The sequence below is a fragment of the Vipera ursinii genome (genome assembly GCF_947247035.1).
Source record: "Vipera ursinii genome assembly, chromosome: 3".
In the NCBI taxonomy this organism is placed as follows: Eukaryota; Metazoa; Chordata; class Lepidosauria; order Squamata; family Viperidae; genus Vipera; species Vipera ursinii.
The window spans coordinates 69627377-69649381 of NC_139516.1; the positions used below are offsets into that span (position 1 = coordinate 69627377).

At 39.9% G+C, this 22005-nt stretch overlaps 2 protein-coding genes across 2 annotated transcripts in view; one reads left to right on the top strand and one right to left on the bottom strand.

Moving 5' to 3' along the window:
* The first annotated feature begins 392 nt into the window (after positions 1-392).
* DYNLT5 (dynein light chain Tctex-type family member 5) lies at positions 393-4226 on the top strand. Its single transcript, XM_083357334.1, has 5 exons — positions 393-436; positions 1805-1922; positions 2513-2604; positions 3158-3282; positions 3969-4226. The coding sequence occupies exons 2-5, from the start codon at positions 1810-1812 to the stop codon at positions 4170-4172; spliced, it is 534 nt and encodes a 177-aa protein (XP_083213460.1). The 5' UTR covers positions 393-436; positions 1805-1809; the 3' UTR covers positions 4173-4226.
* Positions 4227-15305: 11079 nt separating this feature from the next.
* The window catches only part of DNAI4 (dynein axonemal intermediate chain 4), a gene marked incomplete at its 5' end in the record, with an annotated part of 50821 nt that continues 44121 nt past the window's right edge, over positions 15306-22005 (bottom strand). The window contains 6 exons of the mRNA XM_083360237.1: positions 15306-15405; positions 17293-17446; positions 17862-18088; positions 18926-19024; positions 20201-20316; positions 21655-21812. Coding sequence (XP_083216363.1) covers positions 15355-15405; positions 17293-17446; positions 17862-18088; positions 18926-19024; positions 20201-20316; positions 21655-21812 — 805 coding nt within the window. The 3' untranslated portion in view covers positions 15306-15354. The remainder of the gene's footprint in view (positions 15406-17292; positions 17447-17861; positions 18089-18925; positions 19025-20200; positions 20317-21654; positions 21813-22005) is intronic.

The window sequence follows — 22005 nt, forward strand, 5'->3', positions numbered from 1 at the left end:
GAGAGAGAGAGAGAGAGAGAGAGAGAGAGAGAGAGAGAGAGAGAGAGAGAGAGAGAACGGCAAAAGCTACGGCTCCGGAAGGAGCCAGCCAGGCGGATGCGCGCGCAGGGCTTTTGCGCTAATCTCCTGTTCGGGCTGGTGGCTCTTCTGCGCTGCCGCCGCGGGAAGGTTCGGGCAGACTTCCAGCCGCGTTCTTAGCGCGCTGCGCCCACCTAGCCTGGCAGCTGCCGCTTCTTCCTCCTCCTTCCCGCGGGCGCCACAAATGCTAGCCTGTCTTTCTGCCGCCGCGATTCGCTCCGCTCCTTTTCTGCACGGCCGCCCCTGGAGGCGGGGGCAAGGCTGAAGCCGCCCTTCCCTCTCAGCCGTCCTGGGCCTGGCTTGTCGCCCGGGAAACCAGCAACATCTCCGGCTTCCCAGGGCTGCTGCAGCGAAAGCGGTAAGAACCGCGGCTGCCGTCCTTCGGGTGCCAGCGTCCGGATAGCTGGCAAAATGCACCAGGCCGTTAAAATGTGGCTTCTCGCTTGGATGCCACTTGAGCGGTCGTTCGGATGTTGGCAGCCCCGAAGATAGGGCGGCGCGGTCGGCATCTCGCGACTAGTTGTGGCTGTGGCTTCATTTTTGTGGGAAACCCCAGAATCGGGTTAATGGGGTAAAGCGTGTTTTTGTTGGCACTGGTTTGGGGTTCGAGTCAAGTTGGAGAACTGTAAACGTCCCAGATCAGAACAAGGGCAAGTGAAAGCACCATGATCTCCTCCAGGCGATCAGTAGAAGTCGGATTCCGCTGGGAGAAAGTGTTTTGGGGGACCCCAGACATAGTGGGGGTACTTCATTCAAAACAGAATGTAGCGCTTGAAATAAATTACACGGACCGCTGATTTCATTTCACTGGGCATTAAAATCTCCAAAGTGCACTCCCCCCCCCCAAAAAAAAGGTAACTGGCCTTTTCTTGGTTGTTGGGGTAATTTTTCGGTTCTCATCCAAGACCTGAAGAAGCTTCTTGGATGAGAAGCAAAACGTTTCCAAAAGGGGAAAAAATACCCCAAGAAAGTCCAGTTGCCTTTTGGAAGAAAAAAAACACACCACTTTTGGGACAACCATGACCTGGATGATTGAGAATCTCCACTGGCACTAGGCACTAAACCTACCAGTATGTATGTTAAGAGTTTAATTTTCTCCGAGCATTCACAGTTATTGACTTGAACGGACAAAAATAGAAGGGAAAAACATCAGTAGGGGTATCTGCTCAGAAGAAAGTAGAGTTTGTGGAGCATGAAGTCAATGTTCCATTTGTGGATTTCTTATAGTATTAAAAGACCCTAGAAAACACACTGAATGTGTGATAGAATGGTAACTGGCTGTGGGTTTTCCCAAGAATGAAGTTGCTATTTTAAGGTAAGTTGTCACTTGTTGGATGTGGATGGTAATAAGTGCAGATTCTGAATCCCTGAATTATACCTGAATTAAAATCTTCTCTGAAGTACTCTTGGATTTTTGTTAGTGCCCTTTTCCTGTCATTTTAATGGCAAACTAGGAAGTTGCAAAACCTTGTTTGTAGTGGTGCTGTGAATCTACTTCTGGAGATCATAGGTGGTTCTCAGTTCCAGTTTGCAGGTTACAAAAGAGAAATAAACATATTTAAGTGGCCATATAATTGTTCTTCCCAAATACTTAAAAGGCTAATGCAATGTACATTTATACTGTCTCTTCAGTTACTTAATTTTGTAAAACGGACATTCATTTCTTTGTCAGCTGCCAATATCTTTTCAGCTAAATATTAGGCTTAAAAATGTAATTCCTGTCTAGTAACTATGTCAGAGATCATGAAGGATAAAACCACCCGCATGGCCAAGAACAGAGGCAGCATATCTTCTATGGGGAGCCATGAGATCAGAGCAAAGGATTTCTTTGGAAGAAACAAAGAGTAAGTAGCAGCATTATATTTTCTTATTTTTCATCTTGTTAATTTTTTGGTAGTTCTGTTGGGTTATTTCCTTTGGGCACCATGAGATTAAAACTGTTTTATATTTAGCCGTGGAAGTAGCTATTTTTTTTAGAAACTGTCCTGTCCCGAGAGCAATATTGAATAGAGATTCTATACTGGCTTCATAGCATTTTGTTCTGCCATAATGGGACATGTACAGAAATCCTGTTCCAGTTGCAGGATGAAATTGGAAAGAAATAACAGGAAGAATGGAAGGGATCAAAATGGCAGTTTTCAGATTAAAAGGTTGTCATGCAAAGAGCAGAGCTATTGTAGAGCAATGTTCCTCAACCTCAGCAACTTTAAGATTTATGGACTTATACTTCCCCAGGTATCAGGGTAATTCTTTAATTACTATATCAAGGCTATACTTAATATTATGTCTTCCCAAAAATGATTCATACAAAATCAATGGGTCTTAACATACCAAGAATCCCTATTCAGGTAGTTCCTACATTCCTTGATGATACTTCACAGATTGTTGATTTTTTATGACAATGAATGCAGTTATTTTTGGTTATAATGTTTAGCTCTGTAAGTACTGTGTCATATATGGATGAACCTGGCCACCATGAGGATAGTCTGCGCCCAGCTATTCAGATGGAGAACACATACCAATTAGGTAAGTATAATTTTTATATTAATCATCCAGTCCCCCATGTAAGATATTTAGGACTTACTGGTTAAACAAGTATATTTAATAAAGGTGATTGCGCCAAGCAGTAGGAACATCCTAGATACTTCATAACCAGACACCATTCTTCTGTTTCTAGGCCATCCTGTTTCCTTGTTTCCATTTTTGACATTCTAATCTCCAATCACAAGAATATATCTTACTTGCATATTTTGTCAGTTCCAGACTAAATTTGACTCTCAAACTCATTAATCTCTAAAGCCATTATCTGTCTTGAACATCTTCCTTTATTACTACTACCCGATATAGGTGTCTGCTCCTTTTAGATTGGATGAGTACATACGTTCATACCTTGAGTGACCACACTGGGAGTATATATTTTTTTAGTATGCACGCATGCATTTTTTGCTCACCCCTCTCAGGAATACCCCTCCTAATATAATGATGCAATATAGCAGGATTGTTGGATCTATAGCCAAGGTTTTCTTTTCATATTAAAATCTTGTAGAATAATGCTATGTACTCTCTCTCTGCTTCTTAGGTCCTAAAAAGTATTTCCCAATCACTGCTGTGAATAATATCTTGAAGGATGTGGTAGTAAGTTATCTACAGGAAGAACAATATGAAGCAGAGTTGTGCAGGCAAATGACTAAAACTATATCTGAGGTACAAAATTATCACTAAAGTAAGAATTAAAATCAATATTGGAATAGAACTTATAGAAACTGTACAGTGCAAATAGAAGGGAGCTTTATTTGAGGGAAATTTCAATTGTTTTTCAGCAACAGAGTTCAACAGTGGGACATTAAGAGTGAAATATAGGATATCTGTAAAAATATTTGATAATTGTGCTAGCCTATGTTAGGACATATTCAAATGAACTATTCAGCTATGATTTTATATCTCAAGTTACTTTTTGAGAAGCTCTTACTGCTACTTTGCTATTCTTTTGTAAAATAAACAAGAAATTGCAAACAACTTTTCAGGCTATTCAGAATGTACTTTTCTCTGTTATATGCCTATTTACCATATATTGAATATGATATCACTGCTATGTGAAGAAACAGTTGAAGGTCAAGTCTTTGTGGTCCAATTTATAATCTAGGAATTTATAATATCTATAACATAGGAGTAAGTTGCTCTGACTAACTGAAGAAATCAGCTTTTGTGACTTTCAACCAATGGTACTTTATCCTCTAAATTATTTGGAATCATAAATCCAATTTAATAACACACTGTAATTAGAATGAAATGGTTAAATACTTAAGCAGATTTCTACTGTATTCTAAGGACTTCTAATTCTAATTCTCTAACAGTAACTAAGAGTTTAAGCAAGTATATTTTTCTCCTAGGTAATAAAAGCCCGGATAAAAGACCTGATGATACCAAGATACAAAATTATTGTGATTATATATATTGGACAGCTAGGTAAGCAGAGCATGCAGATTGGAAGCAGGTGCCTTTGGGACACTACAAGTGATACTTTTTCTTCATACTCCTTTAAAAATAGATCATTGTTTGCTCTTGCAAATGTCTATGCTCTTTACTCTGAATGATGATGCAAAAAAATGTGAGCTGAAAAACAAACTAGGTCTTATTTTTGAATTACACTTCTATCCACATTTACATAATAAGTTGTATTAATAAACCAATGTGCATGGTTGTTATGTTTGCTAAATAATCTATTAATTATGGAAGAAAAAGTCAATTACTTTTTGAGACACCACTATTGTAATTGCAACTAATGACACAGAACTATTTGGTCCTGAATACATTAGTGCTTAAAAATTTGTGAACCCTTTTGACTTTTCAGTGGTTCTGCATTAATGTAGTTTGATATCATTTTCCTCAATAAATAAATGAACAAGTATCATGTTCTTGACTCATTAATTTAATTAGGTTCTCTTTAGTGTGGAGAACAGGTCCTATTTTAGGTAATATTTGTGGAGAAATACTGAAAATTCAAAAGGACTCACAAATTTTAAAGCACCGTTGCAGGTTTCTAGGAAAAGAATCAGTATCCCTGATATAATACCTGTGATAAAATAATAGATATGAATATGAGATCCAATTACTTATGTTTACATTCTTGAATAATGATTGGTATATAACTGTAATAAGCAGAGTTGCTTATTCAGGTAATTAGTTGGAATGGTAAGCTAATCCATTTAAAATGTAATTTGGCTTTTCAGAGAAATTGGTATGTGTTAATAGAAAAACATGGGAAACTATATGGTACTGTACACATTAGATAATAGCAGTAGTAATAAAGCTGTTCTTTTTCTTTTTATATTAGATAAGAACATAATTAGTTCAGGACCAGTCCACTTCCTAAGAGGCTGCCTATTGAGCAGCTAAAGTTAAATAGTATAAACATAAAAATATAAATAAATCACTTGTTAAATGTATTGATAAACTGAATAAAGTTTTAAGAAAAGAAATCTAAAGATTAAATTTGAAATAAAAATGTGTAAAAACCATTTACCTTTTGTCTTTTTGTATTTACATTTTTCCATTAATAAGTACATGACAACTCATTTTAAAAGATTAAGACACACAAGAATAAGTAATCCAGATGATAGCATCTGATTTGAAGCTGATTTAAATTTCCAGCAAGAAATGTTGGAATCACAGTAAGGCAGTCACAAAACTTTGCAGTTTATGAGTAGAGACATCACAGTCACCATCTGACATCCCTGGGCTAATGGAGGCAACATTCCCCCCCCCCCATTAAAATGCATCTCGAATGAGGCTATGAGGTGAGAATAATATGAAATATGTAGTCCATCTGACTGCCAGCTGAAGCTGTTCTGGAGCACTAAGCATTTCTTGAAACCAAATGTTTTTCAACCAAGAATGTTGGTAGGCCTCTCCCTATCTCTGAAAAAGAAAAAAACCCTGCAACATTCTTTTTCCTGCACTTCTTTCCCCAAATATATTTTTTTTCTTTCCACCAAACATTTATCATCACTATTTGCAAGTTTCCTTGCAAAATCCTCAGAAGCATCTTTATTTTGAGATCAGTCCAGGCAAAAAGGGATTAGAATAATAAACATTGAAATATCTAGGTCAATATTGTCTCTTCTGGCTGTCATTCTAGGTTTTCAGTCAGAATTTGTATTAGCTTTATCAAGGATTAAACCCCGTTTGCAGAACCACTGAGCTCCAGCCATTCATTCAAACTGTTCTTTTAACTCCCCAAGAAAGTGAAACATGTTCAGAGATTTTTTTTAATTTGCAAGCCAGACACTATTTTTATGTATTGACAAGAACTGTTTGGGGAAACCAGTTTACAGAATTGCACATTTTATTTCAAGATTAGGAAACAAAGCAGCTAACTTCAGATGGCAGACACACAAGTCTGAAAAAAATGTTTCTAATTTGTGTAACATCCTAAGTAGAATAGCAGCAGCAGAGCTGGGAAATACAAAGTGTAACAGAAAAGATTTGAAAATGCTGTATTCTACACATAATGCAGCTTCCATGGGAGAATCTTAACATTTTTAGCACAGTGAGCTTATAGAGTTTGCACTGCACCCAATAGTACAACAAATGATTGTAAGCTGCATGACATCCTCATTTCTTTTGTGCACAGACCTCTGTTGCATGCCTCGCAAATCTTTCTCAGGCTCCGTGTTGTACTGGATTAATTCATTGCTTTGGGATTTTGACTTTTCCATATAACTTCCGTTGGCATCTGTTGAATGAGATTAAATGATAAATACGTATGCCTTTGTTGTTCCATTACATAAAAACGAGAGAAGCATATTCAGATTTTATCTCCACAAACCTAAAATCTAAAAATTATTACCAAATAAAAGCTAATCTATGTTTTAAATTTTCCTGTGTGCGCACAGTCTGTGTTAACATTTAGAAGATCAACCCGGAGGTTTCAGTTAAGAATTTATACTGGAACAACTGCATTGCTTTCAGAAAGCTTTGCTTTCCTAGAAAGTGTATTCCAAACTGAAGCTAATTTCTTTTCAAAAGAATGAAGAAAATTATATTTTCTTCCAAATGCTTCTCCAATTAGAATAGGATATATATATATATATTTCAAAGCTTGCAGAGGTTGAGGCATAGGAAATTGAAAAGGTAATTGCCAGATCTGGTCCATTTAAGAAGTTCCTCTGGTGCCCCTACCAACAAAATAGAACAGGTGGTAACAGAATGAGATTTTTCCCCAGGTATTCTCTGTTCTATAACTCATAATCTTATTACCCTTATAACTCATCTAAAATGTTTCTATTAAACCATAGCATAGTAAAATCAAAATAATGGTAAATTTATTGTAATGACCTATTGCATGCCAAAATTATGAATATTTGGGCAATTTATATGCTCACCTATGAACCCTTCTGAGAAAGGGTCACCAAGTTGTCTTCTCCACCGTGATCCTCCACAAGCAAAGACAACAGCTCTGACAAATTCTCTCCCGCAGAGTTTAAGTGTTGTTGTTTCCGAATGTATGACCATGACACAGAGGAAAAGCAGCCCTACTAGTACCACCTTCATTTTGTAGGTGAAGCACCTGGTAGCAGTCTGAGCAGGAAAGAAGTAAAGAGCCACTAGAGGTACACCAATTTATATGTATCTGGGCTGTTGGTTGAATGACATGGGCAGAAGTAGTAAAATGTTTTTCTGATAACTTTAAGTGCTTTAGGTTATGTACCTAGGTTGTTCTCAAATAGTTACTGGGCTTTCAGTATATCACTAAATTAGCCAAAATAGCAGCAAGATCAGTGTTCCAGAACATTTATAGTATTCTTCTGCCTTAGATCAATATTATAAATGTGCACTTCATCTCCACATCCCAAAGTTTTGCTTGTGATATTTAACTAAGTGCAAATTATTGTGGCTGCTATATTTTTTAAGTAGTGGATTAACTTAACTAGTAAGTACATTCCATGTTGCTTTGGAACACTTAGCAGAATTACTGGATTCCCTGAGTATTTCCAGTGCTTTAATCATGTATGTGCTGGTCCAGCTATATTGATCTTTTGGTTTAAATTTTGCACAGCTTTGAAAACCATCAATGAATAATTTTGGAATGAGATAATTTGTGTTTTGATTTGCTTTTCTATATGTTTCTACTGCATTCCAATATAATTGTTTTAAGATAGTATTGGTTTCTGAAATTGTGGATTTAATCTAGCAAGGATGATATAGGACAGACATGTCAAAACAAGGCCCGGGGGCCGGATCCGGCCTGCAACGTGGTTTCATGTGGCCCACGAAGCCATTCTGGAAACAGTGAGGGAACGGCCCCCACTGCCTTGGCCCTGGCCCAGAGACCCTCCTTCTGCCAGAGACCCTCAGATCTGTCCCACTCCTGCCCAGGCCCCCATAGGCACCCTTGATGCGAACGATGTAGAGCTGGCCACGCCCACCCAGTAGGCCATACGCACTCTAGCCACGCCCACCCAGTAGGCCACGCCCACCCGGCCCCTTGAGGGCAACCACAATGCTGATGTGGCCCTCAATGAAATTGAGTTTGACACCCCTGATATAGGATGTTGTAAAGTTGAAACTCAGAGAAAAAGCCTTTAGTTCATAAAAGTGCCTTGCTTCAGCTTGAGTGTTTAGTTTAGATAAAACTAAAATAACCGTGAACATAGTTATTTACAATTGCTGAAATTGTATTAAAATTTGAATTAACTTTTGACAGCACTCATAGATGTCCACAGCTAGCCCTACTGATATTAAAAATGACGTGCACAGATGATATTATAACAGACTCACCATATATAATTGCATCCTGATATGCACACGAAATGTTTTTAATACAAATTTATTGATTTTCTAATATTACATTCACATATTTGAAAAGCAACGTAGTGACTGAGTAGTAGTGATTCAATTACATACAGATATCATTAGTACAGATTTCAGATTGCTACCATAAACATTTCCTCTCTTTTTCCCTTCATATATACAGTCTATTTGTAAATTAAAAGACAAATTTTATCTTATCAATCACATAGAAGATAGCTTTCTTACATATATCCAAAGTTTTTAGTTTACACATATTCTAGTTGTTTTAACATACAATTGTTTAGACAATCAATGACCTAATAGATTTTTCAGTTTTAATTTTCACTAACATTTAAATTTAATGTTTGATATTAATCATTCCCAAAATTTTTAATATACTCCCAATTCATCTATCATTATTCCTCACAAAGTCTAATATTCAAAATATACATCCCATCTACTTAACTTCTGACCCTCTATGTCAACAGGTTAAGGATACATAATATGATATCCTTCCTTTTTGCTAGGTTTCAGTTTTTTTAAATAATCAAAATTTCTTTTTATTTCAGTATTAATACTTCCACTCTCTTCCTCTTTGTATCTGCTATCTCTTGCTTAAACTAATAATTTTTGTTTTTAACATTCCATGTAGACCTATTTATTACTTTTAACAATCTTTAGCTTATCTACATTGTTCACCCTTACATGACCTTTATGCACAAAACAATATTCAAATTAGCTATTAGTATTTATACTGCTAAATTTTAATGACCAAATTTTTTTCTTTATCTCAGTTCATAACGTCTTGTGTTCAACATGCACATCTTATCTACTTAAGTACATTCTGTTTTAGATTTCAATAAGATGGTCGAAACTGCATTCTTCTTGAGTCTTATTCTGGCTTTTTTCCTTTGCCAAATCATCTTCCATGTCCTTGTTTTTGGGTCATCGAACCAGTCTCCTTGTAATATTATGTATATTAATTGATATTGACAAAACCATCTGGTCGCTATTTTTTTGAGAGGACTTTTAGCTCTAGTGGGTCGTCTCTATATTCTTCCATATTGACGTGGTTGTTCTGAATTGTTTATTTTCTCATCCAACTGTTCTTTTTCTAAATCCTCTGGTTCCTTCTGAGTTGTATAAGAAACCTTTTCCTTTTTTCAAGTTGTCGATGTCTTTTCTGAGTTTTCAAATGTCAATATTTGTTGAATAGTAGATTCTTCTGTCATAATATTTGAATGTTTCATTTTTTCTGTTGTATTTTGTATAGATGATTCTTTAGTTGTAGTCAAAGTTTGGGCTTTCATATCTGGACTGTCTTCTTGTTCCTTCACTTAGCCTCTTAGTATTTCATTGGTTGTGGTAATAATTTGGATTAAAGTTTTCAACATAGCGAGAGTTTGTTGATCTTCATCCATAAGGAAATTTGTTCCTGGTCTTCTTCCATATTGGTATTTTAAGCTAAAGGCTTTACACTTAGAAAATCCAAAAGAGAGATTTTTTTTCTAGGTAGGGAACACAAAGCCTTTCACAGCTGTTGTTTCAAAGTTCTCAGGGTTATGTATCTTATCTATTTCCCTGGGCAGTCAGCCAGGCCCCTTTTAAAGTTTCCCTTTGAATCCCAAAGTTGTCTTAATCTTTTCAGTTTTTCTTTTTTTTTTGTTTTGTTTCATAAGAATCCAGATTTCTAAAAGAAGTAGACAACGAAAAATAGGAAATAAAAAATCTTTCAATTGACATGCTTTGAGAAATAAAGTTCCAACTGGGATTCAGTTACTTTTTAAAAATTTAAAACGCTCATGGGTATTTAGTCGCTGCTTTTTCTGGAGGGAGGGGAAAAGTCCCCCTTCCTCACTGCAAGGGGGAAAATGCTTAGCAGCTTAAGGAGGTACAGAAAGTAATTAGAGTGTAAAAGAGGTAAATCTCACCCAGTCTCTTCCACGCTGCTTTAAGAGTTGCCTGGTGGAAAATGTGACTTTGGCTGTTCACAGCCTAGGGACGAGCCATAATGGCCAGTCCTTTCGTCCGCTGGTTTGGAGGGAACACCAGGTCTAATGGGAGAGTTGCGGCTCTCCCGCAATCCAGAGAGCACCCCTCCTTGCTGGTCACCTCTTTGGGGTGACTTTCGGCTCTTTTCAGGGGCCCCCAGCGATGTGAAACTGGACGGGAGAGAGAGAGCAAGTCTCCCAGCTGTCCATAATGGCTGCGTGGCAAACCAGAAGCCGCACACAAAATATGTTATACACAGACCTTGCATTGGGTCTTCACAATCAATGTTTTGCCACCTGTCTATGCATGTCTGTATCAGTACTAAAATGATCATTTTTGATTGCCTGATCCTTGAAAACTTTTGTCTTTTCCAGGGACTCTATTTTCATCACTAGAAACAAGAGAGACAGCCAGATTGGTCTAGCACTTAAGGCATCAGGTTAGAAATCAGGAGACAGTGAGTTCTAGTCCCACCTTAGGCATGAAAGTGTCAAAACTCATCCTGCAGCAAGCAGGGCAAGGTGCCGAACACAGGAACGAGAGACTTCCGCTGCGGTCTAGAAGCACTTTATTCTTCAGGGCAACAGCCGCAACAAGAAACAAAGCCAGCGTTGGCCGCTACCTGCAGCCAACGCTACTATATACACACCCGAAAACCCCACCCATACTCCACCCAAACACGCCCACGCCGTCCCATTCCCTATAACTTCCCCACCCCTCCCCTACAAAGCCCTTTGCCCGACGGCCAGTCAGGTAAGCCCCCTCCCGTGCTTTGCCACCACCGTGCTCCTCCCCCTCACCCCCTCCCTGCCGCGCCCAACTCCGAACCCCCCTGTCATCATCCACGCTCGAGGCCCCCAGCCACCCGGGCACCGCAGCGGGGAGGGACCCATCCCCTAACGGCTTCGCCAGCTCCCGAACTACATAGTCCTGCGCAGGCATGGCGTCGGCCGGAGGAGACAGCCGCAGCGGCGGGGTCTCCGAAGCTTTCCGCTGCGCGGCCGAAGCTCCCGAAGCCTCCCAGGCCGCGGAGACACTGGGTTGATCCGGGCCTCCACCAGTCACGCCGTAGGCCAGGGAACCTTGCGCAGACGTGCCGCCGGGCGAGGACGGGAGCCGCGGCGCGTCTGGAGGCGACTGAAGCGGCGGCGCGGCCCCCGGAGCTTTTCGAGCCGAGGAGCCCTGCGTAGACGCGCCACCGGGCAAAGACACCAGCCGCGGCGCGTCCGGAGACAGCAGAAGCGGCGGCGCGGCCCCCGGAGCCTTTCGAGCCGGGGAGCCTTGCGCAAACGCGCCGCCGGGCAAGGACGGCAGCCGCGGCGCGTCTGGAGGCGGCGGAAATGGCGGCGCGGCTCCCGGAGCTCTTCGGGCCACCATGGAGCCAGGTGAGGTCGGCGGCTAGAGGGCAGGGGGTGCCGGGGGGGTGGAGGGGCCCCCCTTGAGTGTCGGGCTCCCGAGGCCCGACAGAAAGCTGGGTGGGTAGCTTTGGGTCAGTCACTCTCTCTCAGTCCAAACCACTTCACAAAGTTGTTGTTGTGGGGAAAATGGGAGGTGGAAGGACTATTAGATATATTTGCTGCTTTGAGTTGTGTATAAAAATAATAAAGGTAGGGTATGAAACAAAAGAAATGGACACAAGGCTAACACGGTTGTCAGGCTAGTAGCTCTTAGAACAGCAGGATACCATCCTAGGAGAACTTTTACGGCCCATTTCCAGTCTATGTGGAGTAAATTATGCAAGATGCAATATTGGAGCAGGAACAGCAAAACAATTCCCAAGTACAATGACAGAAATCCCTGGTAAGGCTAACATGAGGAAACACATGTAATCTTCAGCTATGCTATTCTGCAAATATTTTAGAGGATATATACAGCAGCTCACAAAATTGCAGTTCGGAGTGCAAGGCAAGGCACTTTTTGCCCTTTTGGGGGGAAAAAAAGCACCTGAATATTCTGTAAGGAAGCAAGATAGCTCAGAGCACCTTGTATCATTAAGAAAAGTAGCCTATTAGTATGCCAATGTATATTGTCTTCATTTTTCCTTTGACAAATTCTGTTCTGGATTGTTTGATCTCTTGTAATTGTATTTCCTTTCACATTTGGTAGTTTGGGTGTGGAGATTTTTTTAGAATTTGTTATATGGTGCTTTTTTTTAACAGTGTTTTTGGAGATTACAGGTTGGCACATGGTACTCATTTTCATGGGCTTCTGCCATTCCAAATCCTTTGGAATGTCTACTACAAGTTAATTTAAGATTAGCTTTGGACTAAGAAGAAAGTAACTTGCTCAAAATCCCTTGAATAGTGGCCTGCCATAAGTATAAGAAGGTTTCTTTCTATTATTTTTATTAGAAAAAATAGCTGAGACTAGTTGCTCTTCTAATTATGCTTTAAAATACATTGTAGCTATAATATAAAGAAAGGTATTGGTCCCTTACATCACACATATTCTCCAACTTCAAGACACAAGTGTTGATGACTGTTACCTTTGATATAGAATACCATTAACCTTGATGATACTTTCAGCTTACGAAAGCATTAAAATATTCAGTTCTTTAGTAGAACCAACAAATAAAAACGATCTCTATCTGCTCTTAAAAGAAAGGACACATCCTTTTGTCTCTTTTATGGGGATAATGATTAACACACTGTTCACTCTAATGTATGCCATCTTTAGAAACACAACAGGAGACAGTTTGTCACATAATTTCTTCATCAAAATGTGTAAACTGCACTTAGAGATAGGTGCTAATGCTTCCTAACCAGTTTATAATTTTATCTGTTTAAACATTCAGTTCTTGTTGCCATGCCTGGGAAGCCAATTTGATGATACAACTTAAAATTACAACACTCATTTGTGACGTCTCCCCAGCTTACAAGGCTTAGAATTATTCAATAACTTAGAACTTTTAAATCAGTTAATAATGGAAAAGTGATATGTCTTACATATGGAGGGGCTGTTCTAGACTGGGCTGCTTACTGCACAGGAGGTTTCCTTTTAATTGCAGATTATTGCAGACAAGACCAGTTGAGGTTCTGTGTTGGAGAAGGGGAAGGAGAAGTTGCTCAGCAATAGCTCCTTCCCTTTCCAGGGCCCAGTGCTGCTTCTCATGAAACTCTGGAGAATCAGCAATAGTCTAGAACAAATCCTGATAAAGAGCATGTCGCCAGGTTAAAACAAGTTCCATTCCTAAATTTGCCCTCAAGTTGAATTTGTATGCGAAATGGAGCAGGTTATTTAGTTATGTGTTTGTCCATGACTATGAGCTGCTGAAAACAGGTTTAGTGTTGCCAGATGCCCCAAATTTGTATAGCCCAGCATGTCCTTAAAAGTACCCCCAAAACCCCCCAAAGCCAAAAATTCCCCACAGCTGATCTCCAAACGTCCTAACCTTCCAATCTCCAGCATTCACTTGGCTCGTCAGAGCACACACACACACAGAGACATGCAAGCAGAAACACATGCAGGGGTTGAGCTGAAGAAGAGGGCTTGGAAATACAGCAGTGGAACAGTAGATGGGTCTGTGTTGCACAGACACACACCAGACAGAAACACCACTAGGACACATACACAGAGAGAGAGAGAGACACACAGAGAGAGAGAGAGACACACACACACAGAGAGAGAGAGAGAGAGAGAGAGAGAGAGAGAGCTGCAGCACAAGGACTCTCTTTGCTGGCCTACACCTGCCTTTTTTTTTTGAGGTGGATCTCTTTGCCAGTTGGCCATCCACCAGTTTGAATACTGCAGGCAGCCTATTCATAACTAGGGGTTGTTTTTAAGCTGGAGGTTCATAATCTGGAGACTTTGTATATTTATATGAACAAATTATAAATTGGCCTTCCTTACTTTGATGCTAACCGATTAATACCAACGTGAATCTTAGTTCTATGGAAGAGCTTTGGTGGAGCAGTGGGCTAATGCCTCCTTAAGTAACACCAGCTGCCTGCAATTAGTGCAGGTTCGCATCCCACCAGGCTCAAGGTTGACTCAGCCTTCCATCCTTCCGAGGTAGGTAAAATGAGGACCCAGATTGTTGGGGGCAATTAAGCTGACTTTGTAATAATGCCGCTTGGGGTGTGTGTGAAAGCCCTAATAAGCAGGCATATACATAGAATGAAGGCTACTGCTAAGCTTGTAAGCCGCCCTGAGTCTTCGGAGAAGGGCGGGATATAAATGGAATTTTTTTTAAAAAGATGTTCTCTTAACATCCCATTTTTTTTTCAATAATATAAAAAATATTACAACAGCATCAACAAAAACAATCCTGAATCCAGGCATAATTTAAACACTGACCTGCTTTTTCCTGGATGTCATTCATAGCAAAAGAAGAGAGTATCTTTCATTATTTGTGTTTGAATGCTTGTGTTTGTTTTTGCAGGCACTCTTGGATAACAACTATTCATTCAGAGGCCGTTTAAAGTTACGATGGTGCTGAACGTAGAGACTTATCTACAGTCCTTGAAGTTGTGGCCATCACAACATCATGTAATCTTGATTTGGATGATTGGCAACAGGCTTGCAATAACAATGGTTGCAGTGTCCTGCAGTCACATGATCACCATTTGTGGCTTTCACTGCCACCTTCTGACAAGCAAAGTCAATGCAGAAGCTGGCAGAAGGTTGCACGTGGTGGTGATATGACATCCCACCTAACTACCGCAAACAGAACCATTAGAACTGTCATCATAAGTTGATGTGGACACATAATGTCATACTTTACGACCATGTCTCTTAGAAACAGAATTCCTGGTCCCAATTATGATAGCTAACTGAGGACTACCTGAAATCAATTAATAGTACTTTCCATAAAAACATTTAAGGGCTTTTTAAAACATTCAGAACAGACTGTCTTTGTAGGTGTCTTATATTTGGAAAACAATCACAGACATATATATACAGAACCACATAAATATTTAATAATTAATGGTGAACTATTAAATGCCATGTTTTACATCACCTTCACTTTTCTTAAATATTTCTTTAAAAAAACTACTCTGGACTGGCTAGATTAGAGCCGATCATATCATGCAAAATATCCACCTGAAAAACAAATAAATATATACATGGGTATAAAACAAAAATATTGAAAGGCATTTTAAATAGATTAGGAAGAGTCTATGCACTAAGATGATTCTGTTCTGAGAAATCTTAAAGAAAATTAGCATTTAATACTATAAATGAGAATATCCAGTATTTATGGTATATATTAATATTTCTCTATTTCTGTTCTATCCAAAACCACCTTCTGATTGCCAACAATAAGCCCAAACTTAAACATTACTGTCTTATCACATAACAATTTAGTTAAAATTTATCATAAACCACATACTTATAAGCCACTTCAAATGTTACACAGGTATTTCAATTATACCAACATTCGAGCCAGCACTAATACTTTAAGGCTATAATTCTATACATAGTGCGTAAACCTTTTTTTTCATATTCCCCATTATGTAAACAAGGTGAAAATGATGAACCTGGATCTTCTATTTACAATGTGGTTTCGGGGTGGGGTATCATCAGTATGCTGATGATGCCCAACTTTTTCTCCCCACCCCGAACCAACCCAGCAATGCCCTCGCCGTGATGTCCCGTTGCCTGGAGGCGGTCCGGGTCTGGATGGGGAGAAACAGGCGTCTCAATCCTGCCAAGACTGAGTGGCTGTGTGTACCGGCATCTCGAGTTAACCAGTCCATTCCACCTTTAATGATGGGAGGTGAGGTGTTACCCTCCGTTGATAGGGCTCGCAACTTGGGTGTCCTCCTGGATTCGCGACTCAGTTTTGAAGATCATATAGGAGCCGTGACCAGGGGGGCCTTTGCCCAGGTTTGCCTGGTGTGCCAGTTGCGGCCCTATCTGGACCAAGATGCCCTACGCACAGTCACTCATGCGCTTGTGACCTCCCGATTAGACTACTGCAACGCTCTCTACATGGGGCTGCCCTTGAGGACCACTCGGAGGCTTCAGCTGGTGCAGAATGCAGCCGCGCGAGTTGTGATAGGGGTTTCCCGATACTCCCATGTAACACCTCTTCTCCGCGAGCTGCATTGGCTTCCGGTTGCCCTCCGGGTGAGATTCAAGGTGCTGGTGATGACCTATAAAGCCTTAAATGGCTTGGGTCCGGGATATCTGAGGGAACACCTGCTGCCGGCATCAAGCTCCCTTCGTCCTCTGCACTCCCACAGGGAGGGCCTTCTTAGGGTGCCGCCGGCAAAAGATTGCTGGCGGGTAACACCCAGGGGGAGGGCCTTCTCTGTGGGTGCACCTGCCCTTTGGAACCAGCTGCCCGTAGAGCTCAGGACTGCCCCTGAAGACCTGGCTCTTTGAGCTTTCTGGCCAGGACTAAGAATTTTAATTGTAATTTTATTTTAATTGGGTTTTAATTGGAGTTTAACAGGGGTTTTATTTTATTCAAGGACTAAATTTAATTATTTTTAATTGTTCTTAACTTTTGTAATTTGTATTGTTATTTTAAATACCTTGTGAACCGCCCTGAGTCCTACGGGAGAAGGGCAGTATATAAGTCCAATAAACATAAACTGTCAATCCGAGACTAAAACAGCTGAATCTCATTATCTTGTAAATCACTTTCTGCCAACTGATTGATTGATTTTCTTTTGAGACAATGTTACTAAGCTCAAGCAACCACACTCATCATTAGATGATCCTAATATTGGTGCCTTAATAACTTGTCTTCAATTTATAGGCAGAAACAATGCCTTTAAAAAACACCTGTTCTGTAGTTTCATTCCATTGCCTTAGCATCCACAGGAAATACAGTCCTGTCTGAATGATGATACAGTTATAGGCCAATATTACAACCACAAGCTCAGCAGACTCAAAATAATAAATTACTACCGAGGAACAGGAGGTTTAGTTGCTTACATCAGGTGCAGGCATGCTAGCTTTTCATGCAGCAAAACATACCTTCTTTCTGTCTGAGACGGTCATATTTCTCAATGCATAAACAGTGACTAGTCCATCACTGTCCCCAATCAGAAGGCAATCTGCACTTTTAGCAAAAAGTACAGTTGTGAATTTCAAATTGCCAGTAGCATGATTCACAATCAGGGGATCCAACCTATAAATAGCAAAAGATGTGCAGTTGAAACTGGAGAGTTGTTTGGAATATTCTACTGCAAGGCATTATTTACCCATTATTTATTGTTTAATGTAAGTTATTTATTTTTTTCTAAAAATATTTTCCATGTATTATTTTAATTATGTTACATTTTATCTACTTTTCAGACAATTGTCTTACAAAATAGCTTACTCTCCAGGAAGAAAGACATACAAGGGAAGGGGGGATGCAGAAAAAAAAAGATCAGTACTTCAAGGTCTGGAATATGAATAATGTGCTGGATAAATTTATTAATATGCTGGTGGCGCAGTTGGTGTAGTCCAATTGTAGCCATGGGACAATAGAAATATAGTGTGTGATCATAATTCTGTTTAGTGTTGCTCGGAAAACATTTTTAAGAAATGCTGCTACTTACGTGCTCACACTTAGATCCCAGATTTCTACCCTGGTTTCATTCACTGCTGCAAACACATAGGCAGAACTCGGAGACCACATGATATCATAAATAACATTGGAAGTGGAAGTAAAGATTAAAACCGGGCGAACTGAATCCTGGCGCCACAGCATGATAGTCCAGTCTGCAGAACAACTTAGAAACACTTCTGTGCTGAAAGGATTCCATGTGATCTTATACACAGGGCCCTTAAGGAGAAGCGAGAAAAATATAGCAACATAAATGCAAAGTTAGTGAGATTTTGGAATAATTTTGTTTGGATGTATTCATGAACAGGGCAGCAAAGATCAGGAATGGTGTAGCGATATTTATGCAAAAGTATACTGCTCTTCTTGAAGCTTAAAAAGATTTTAGAAGATAATTGAATTCTGAACAATAATATGCTTGAATGACACACTTCTAACCAGCTTAACTATACTGATTGCAATCCAGAGGAAATGCTGAGTAAAGACATAATTGAATTGTTTTATATTCTGAATCCTCCTGATACTGTGCAACTTCCTTTGCAAAGGAAGAAGATTAACTTTTGGTTCAGTTGCTGCAGAGAGAGTTTTGTAGTGCTCCCTTGGAAGTTGTGGACTGACCAATTTTTCCTAACGCGAACATCCCTTCTGTCCTCCTTGTAGTTCTAAGATTTACATAAACTTCCTTGAACCCAACGCAGCCTAAACAAGCCTACAGATGGGTGCCAAGAAAGATTATCTCGAGTCACAAAGCAGGGGAGACAATAGTTCCTTCCCACCAGTGGAGGAGGGCAGGGGGGCAACAGTCCCTAAGCTCTTCAAAACTGGAGCAGTGTAAACAGAAAACAACAGCTTTGCTCTGGCTTCAGATAAACTGATGCAGAGTCAGGGGAAAAAAAGTAGAGCCAAACTTCCCAAACTAGCCATGAGTCTGGAAGTCTGGATTGCCTTGTGAACTGCTGTAAAGACCTCAAATAGAGATATTTTAACAGAGAAAGAGAGAGGAAGTTAAAAAAAAAAGCAGTGTGGTTTATTTGATCAGGTTTCTTTAATTTTTATTACCTTGTGTCCTCTGTAGGTCTCCAGGTACTGCTCATTATAGGAACAAGAACATTTATGAATATAACCTTCTTCAGTTCCTGCCATGTAGATATTAGTGTCCTGAAACAAAACCAAATTACTATGGGTCCTTTTCTTTTATTCAACTTGGATGCCTTTGCAGGAAGGTTGTTTTTCTCCTTTCCAGGTAACATTTGAAATTATTAAATTCTAATATAGGGGAATTTTCTAATGTATAAATCAATGAGCTGACCAACTGCATAATCATATGTTTTACTAAAAAAAAATAGAACAGGGGTGTCAAACTACCAGCCCGCGGGCTGAACGCATCACGACAAAACCGCGCCCACCCCATTGCCGGCAATGGGGAAAAAGCTCCGATACGTCGCGCGACGTCACGTGACGTCGTGAGTTTGGCACCCCTGATATAGAACAACCAAACATATTTACAAAAGCAAAAAGGGTGAATGTCAGAAGTTAGCAGAGAGTGGGGAGGGACACATCAACATTTCCAGCATTCTTCTGGACATCAGGGCAACATAACAAAATTGCACAAGTGACAATGAGTAGCCTTCCACTTTGAATGCCATCAGCTGGCATTTGGGTACCACATTTGAAAACTGCTAATGAATACTAAGGAAATATTCCATTTTAGCCTCAGACTTAGTCATGTGTGCCTTACTTTATTTCTCTCCCCACAAAGAGAACCTCTTCTTTCATGAAATACTAATTTTTTCACATACTGTATGTGTTGTATTACATGATGTATAAAGAGATTTGTATGTCTCCCAGTTTTCACTTCTTGAGAAGTTACCATATGTAAAGGGGGGGGGAGAAAAATCCTGCATGAAAATATACCTAGTTTAAGTATATGGATGAGTTAAATTCCTGCTTTCTTTCTTTTACTTCTCTTGAAATAAGTTGAGCAGAATGTGGTGATGATTAAAGGAGACACTGCACTCAATTTCCCCAAAAGCATGACTACCCAAGATTTCTGGACTTTCCATCTGATATTAGGTAATAAACAGCCAAAGGTTTTCCTGCATTGGCTAGAGCATGAAAGCTCTGCCGTCTTTCAAAAGATGCCCATTTCTCTGTTTAGTTTGGAGATCTAAAAAGCTGTGCCACACTGCTTGTTCCAAACAGTTGATAGGAACAAGCCATTCCTATCAGGTGGTTCACCATTTGGGGCAATGTTTTTGCTATGACTTACATGAATACTGATGAAATATTTCAGGCCAGGGAGTATGAATTAAGACGTTATAATCAATTAAATACCTTTGGATGAAAATCAAAACATAGTCCTGGAGCCTGTCGAGATATAAGCGCTTCACTTTTTCTTTCTGTTCCTGCTTTTCTCTTTTCAGCTGTGGTTCGCTTTAGCTTCATTAGGTCTGTAATTTAAACAATTGCAAATTGTTTATGAGGGCTGTTCAGACTCTTTCTCATATACAAAAAGAAGCAGGATTATTTGTCCGGAATAAAGGGGGGATGTCTTTTTAAAACCACATGCAAAAAATGACTGTCCCTCAGATGAACACAAAGGAGAGTTTACGTTCCCCTCCTACTATGCCACCCCAGTACAAAATCTCAATCATGAGCACAATCTCATGCTTGTACAATCATTGGGAGGGGGGAGAAGTCATGCAATGCAACTGCTTTCTATGTATTTTAAGTTATACACAGTTCTAAAATACTACAGCATCCCTCCAGCATCCAGTCCCAACCTAACAAAATTATCCAACAATTTTCCCAACTTGATGTGATCTGAATGGGTTGAATTATGACTCTTCAAATTTTGAAGGGTCTCAGTCTAACATTTCTGGAAGGCACAGGTTGGGAAGACTGATCAGTACAGACATGTCAAACACAAGGCCCGGGAGGCCGGATCTGGCCCGCGAAGTGGTTTCATGTGGCCCGCGAAGCCATCCTGGAAACAGTGAGGGAACGGCCCCCACTGCCTTGGCCCTGACCCAGAGACCCTCCTTCTGCCAGAGACCCTCAGATCTGTCCCACTCTTGCCCAGGCCCCCATAGGCACCCTTGATGCGAACGATGTAGAGCTGGCCATGCCCACCCAGTAGGCCATACACACTCTAGCCACGCCCACCCAGTAGGCCACGCCCACCCGGCCCCTTGAGGGCAATCTCAATGCTGATGCGGCCCTCAATGAAATTGAGTTTGACACCCCTGGATCAGTACATATGTGGCAGCAGATTTCTGAATAGATGCATTTGGCAGTTTTGTGATTAAAAAACATGCAAGAAGCAAGAATGATAATATTAGCATATTAATTATTCTTTTTAGATACCCGGATCTTGTCACTCAGTTATCAAGAAGAGAAGTGATAATGTAGATTCGGTGACATTAGTGTCAGCTATTCTCCATGCGCTCAGTCTGATCAAATCAATTTATGTGAATAAAAACACTTTATTTTTAATTTCAGTTTTTATTTCGCCCACCTGCCTATAGCAAAAAAGCTGAAGGTAAATGAAAGAATGATGCAGTACTTTATTTCATTTTTGCTAATGAAAGTAGATAGTCCTGAGGATATTTTTGCGTAAATGTGGAAAAGGTTCACATAGACATAGAGATCTGTCATTACAGACCTATTTTTTTAAAAAAAAATCTGTTAAGATAACAAATCACAAATAAAAATCAACACAAACCACAGTCTTAAATTGCAACCCTCAAAATTATTTCAGATATTTGTGTAATGTGAAAATATTTTACCTGTGCAGCTCAGTCCTTTTCGAACAAACCATTTAGTTATTCTGCCATCTGCTGAAATGGAGACGAGGATCTCCCCTTTGTCTTCTCCACTTGTTCCCCTGTCTTGCTCCACCCATCTCAGCTGCCAAACAGGCCCTAAATGTTTATCGTGGGATTCGCTGAAACATATTTTCATAAAAACACAACTCTTGGGTTTATACAGCAACTAAGGCACAATGGTACAAAAGAAAAAAAAACTGCAGGGGGATAAGCTTACATAAGCAGACATATATGCAGCTTATGAAAATGTGTATCAACTTGTGACAGTTACTTGACACATAAGCCTAAAGTTGAAGTTCTATATACACACCA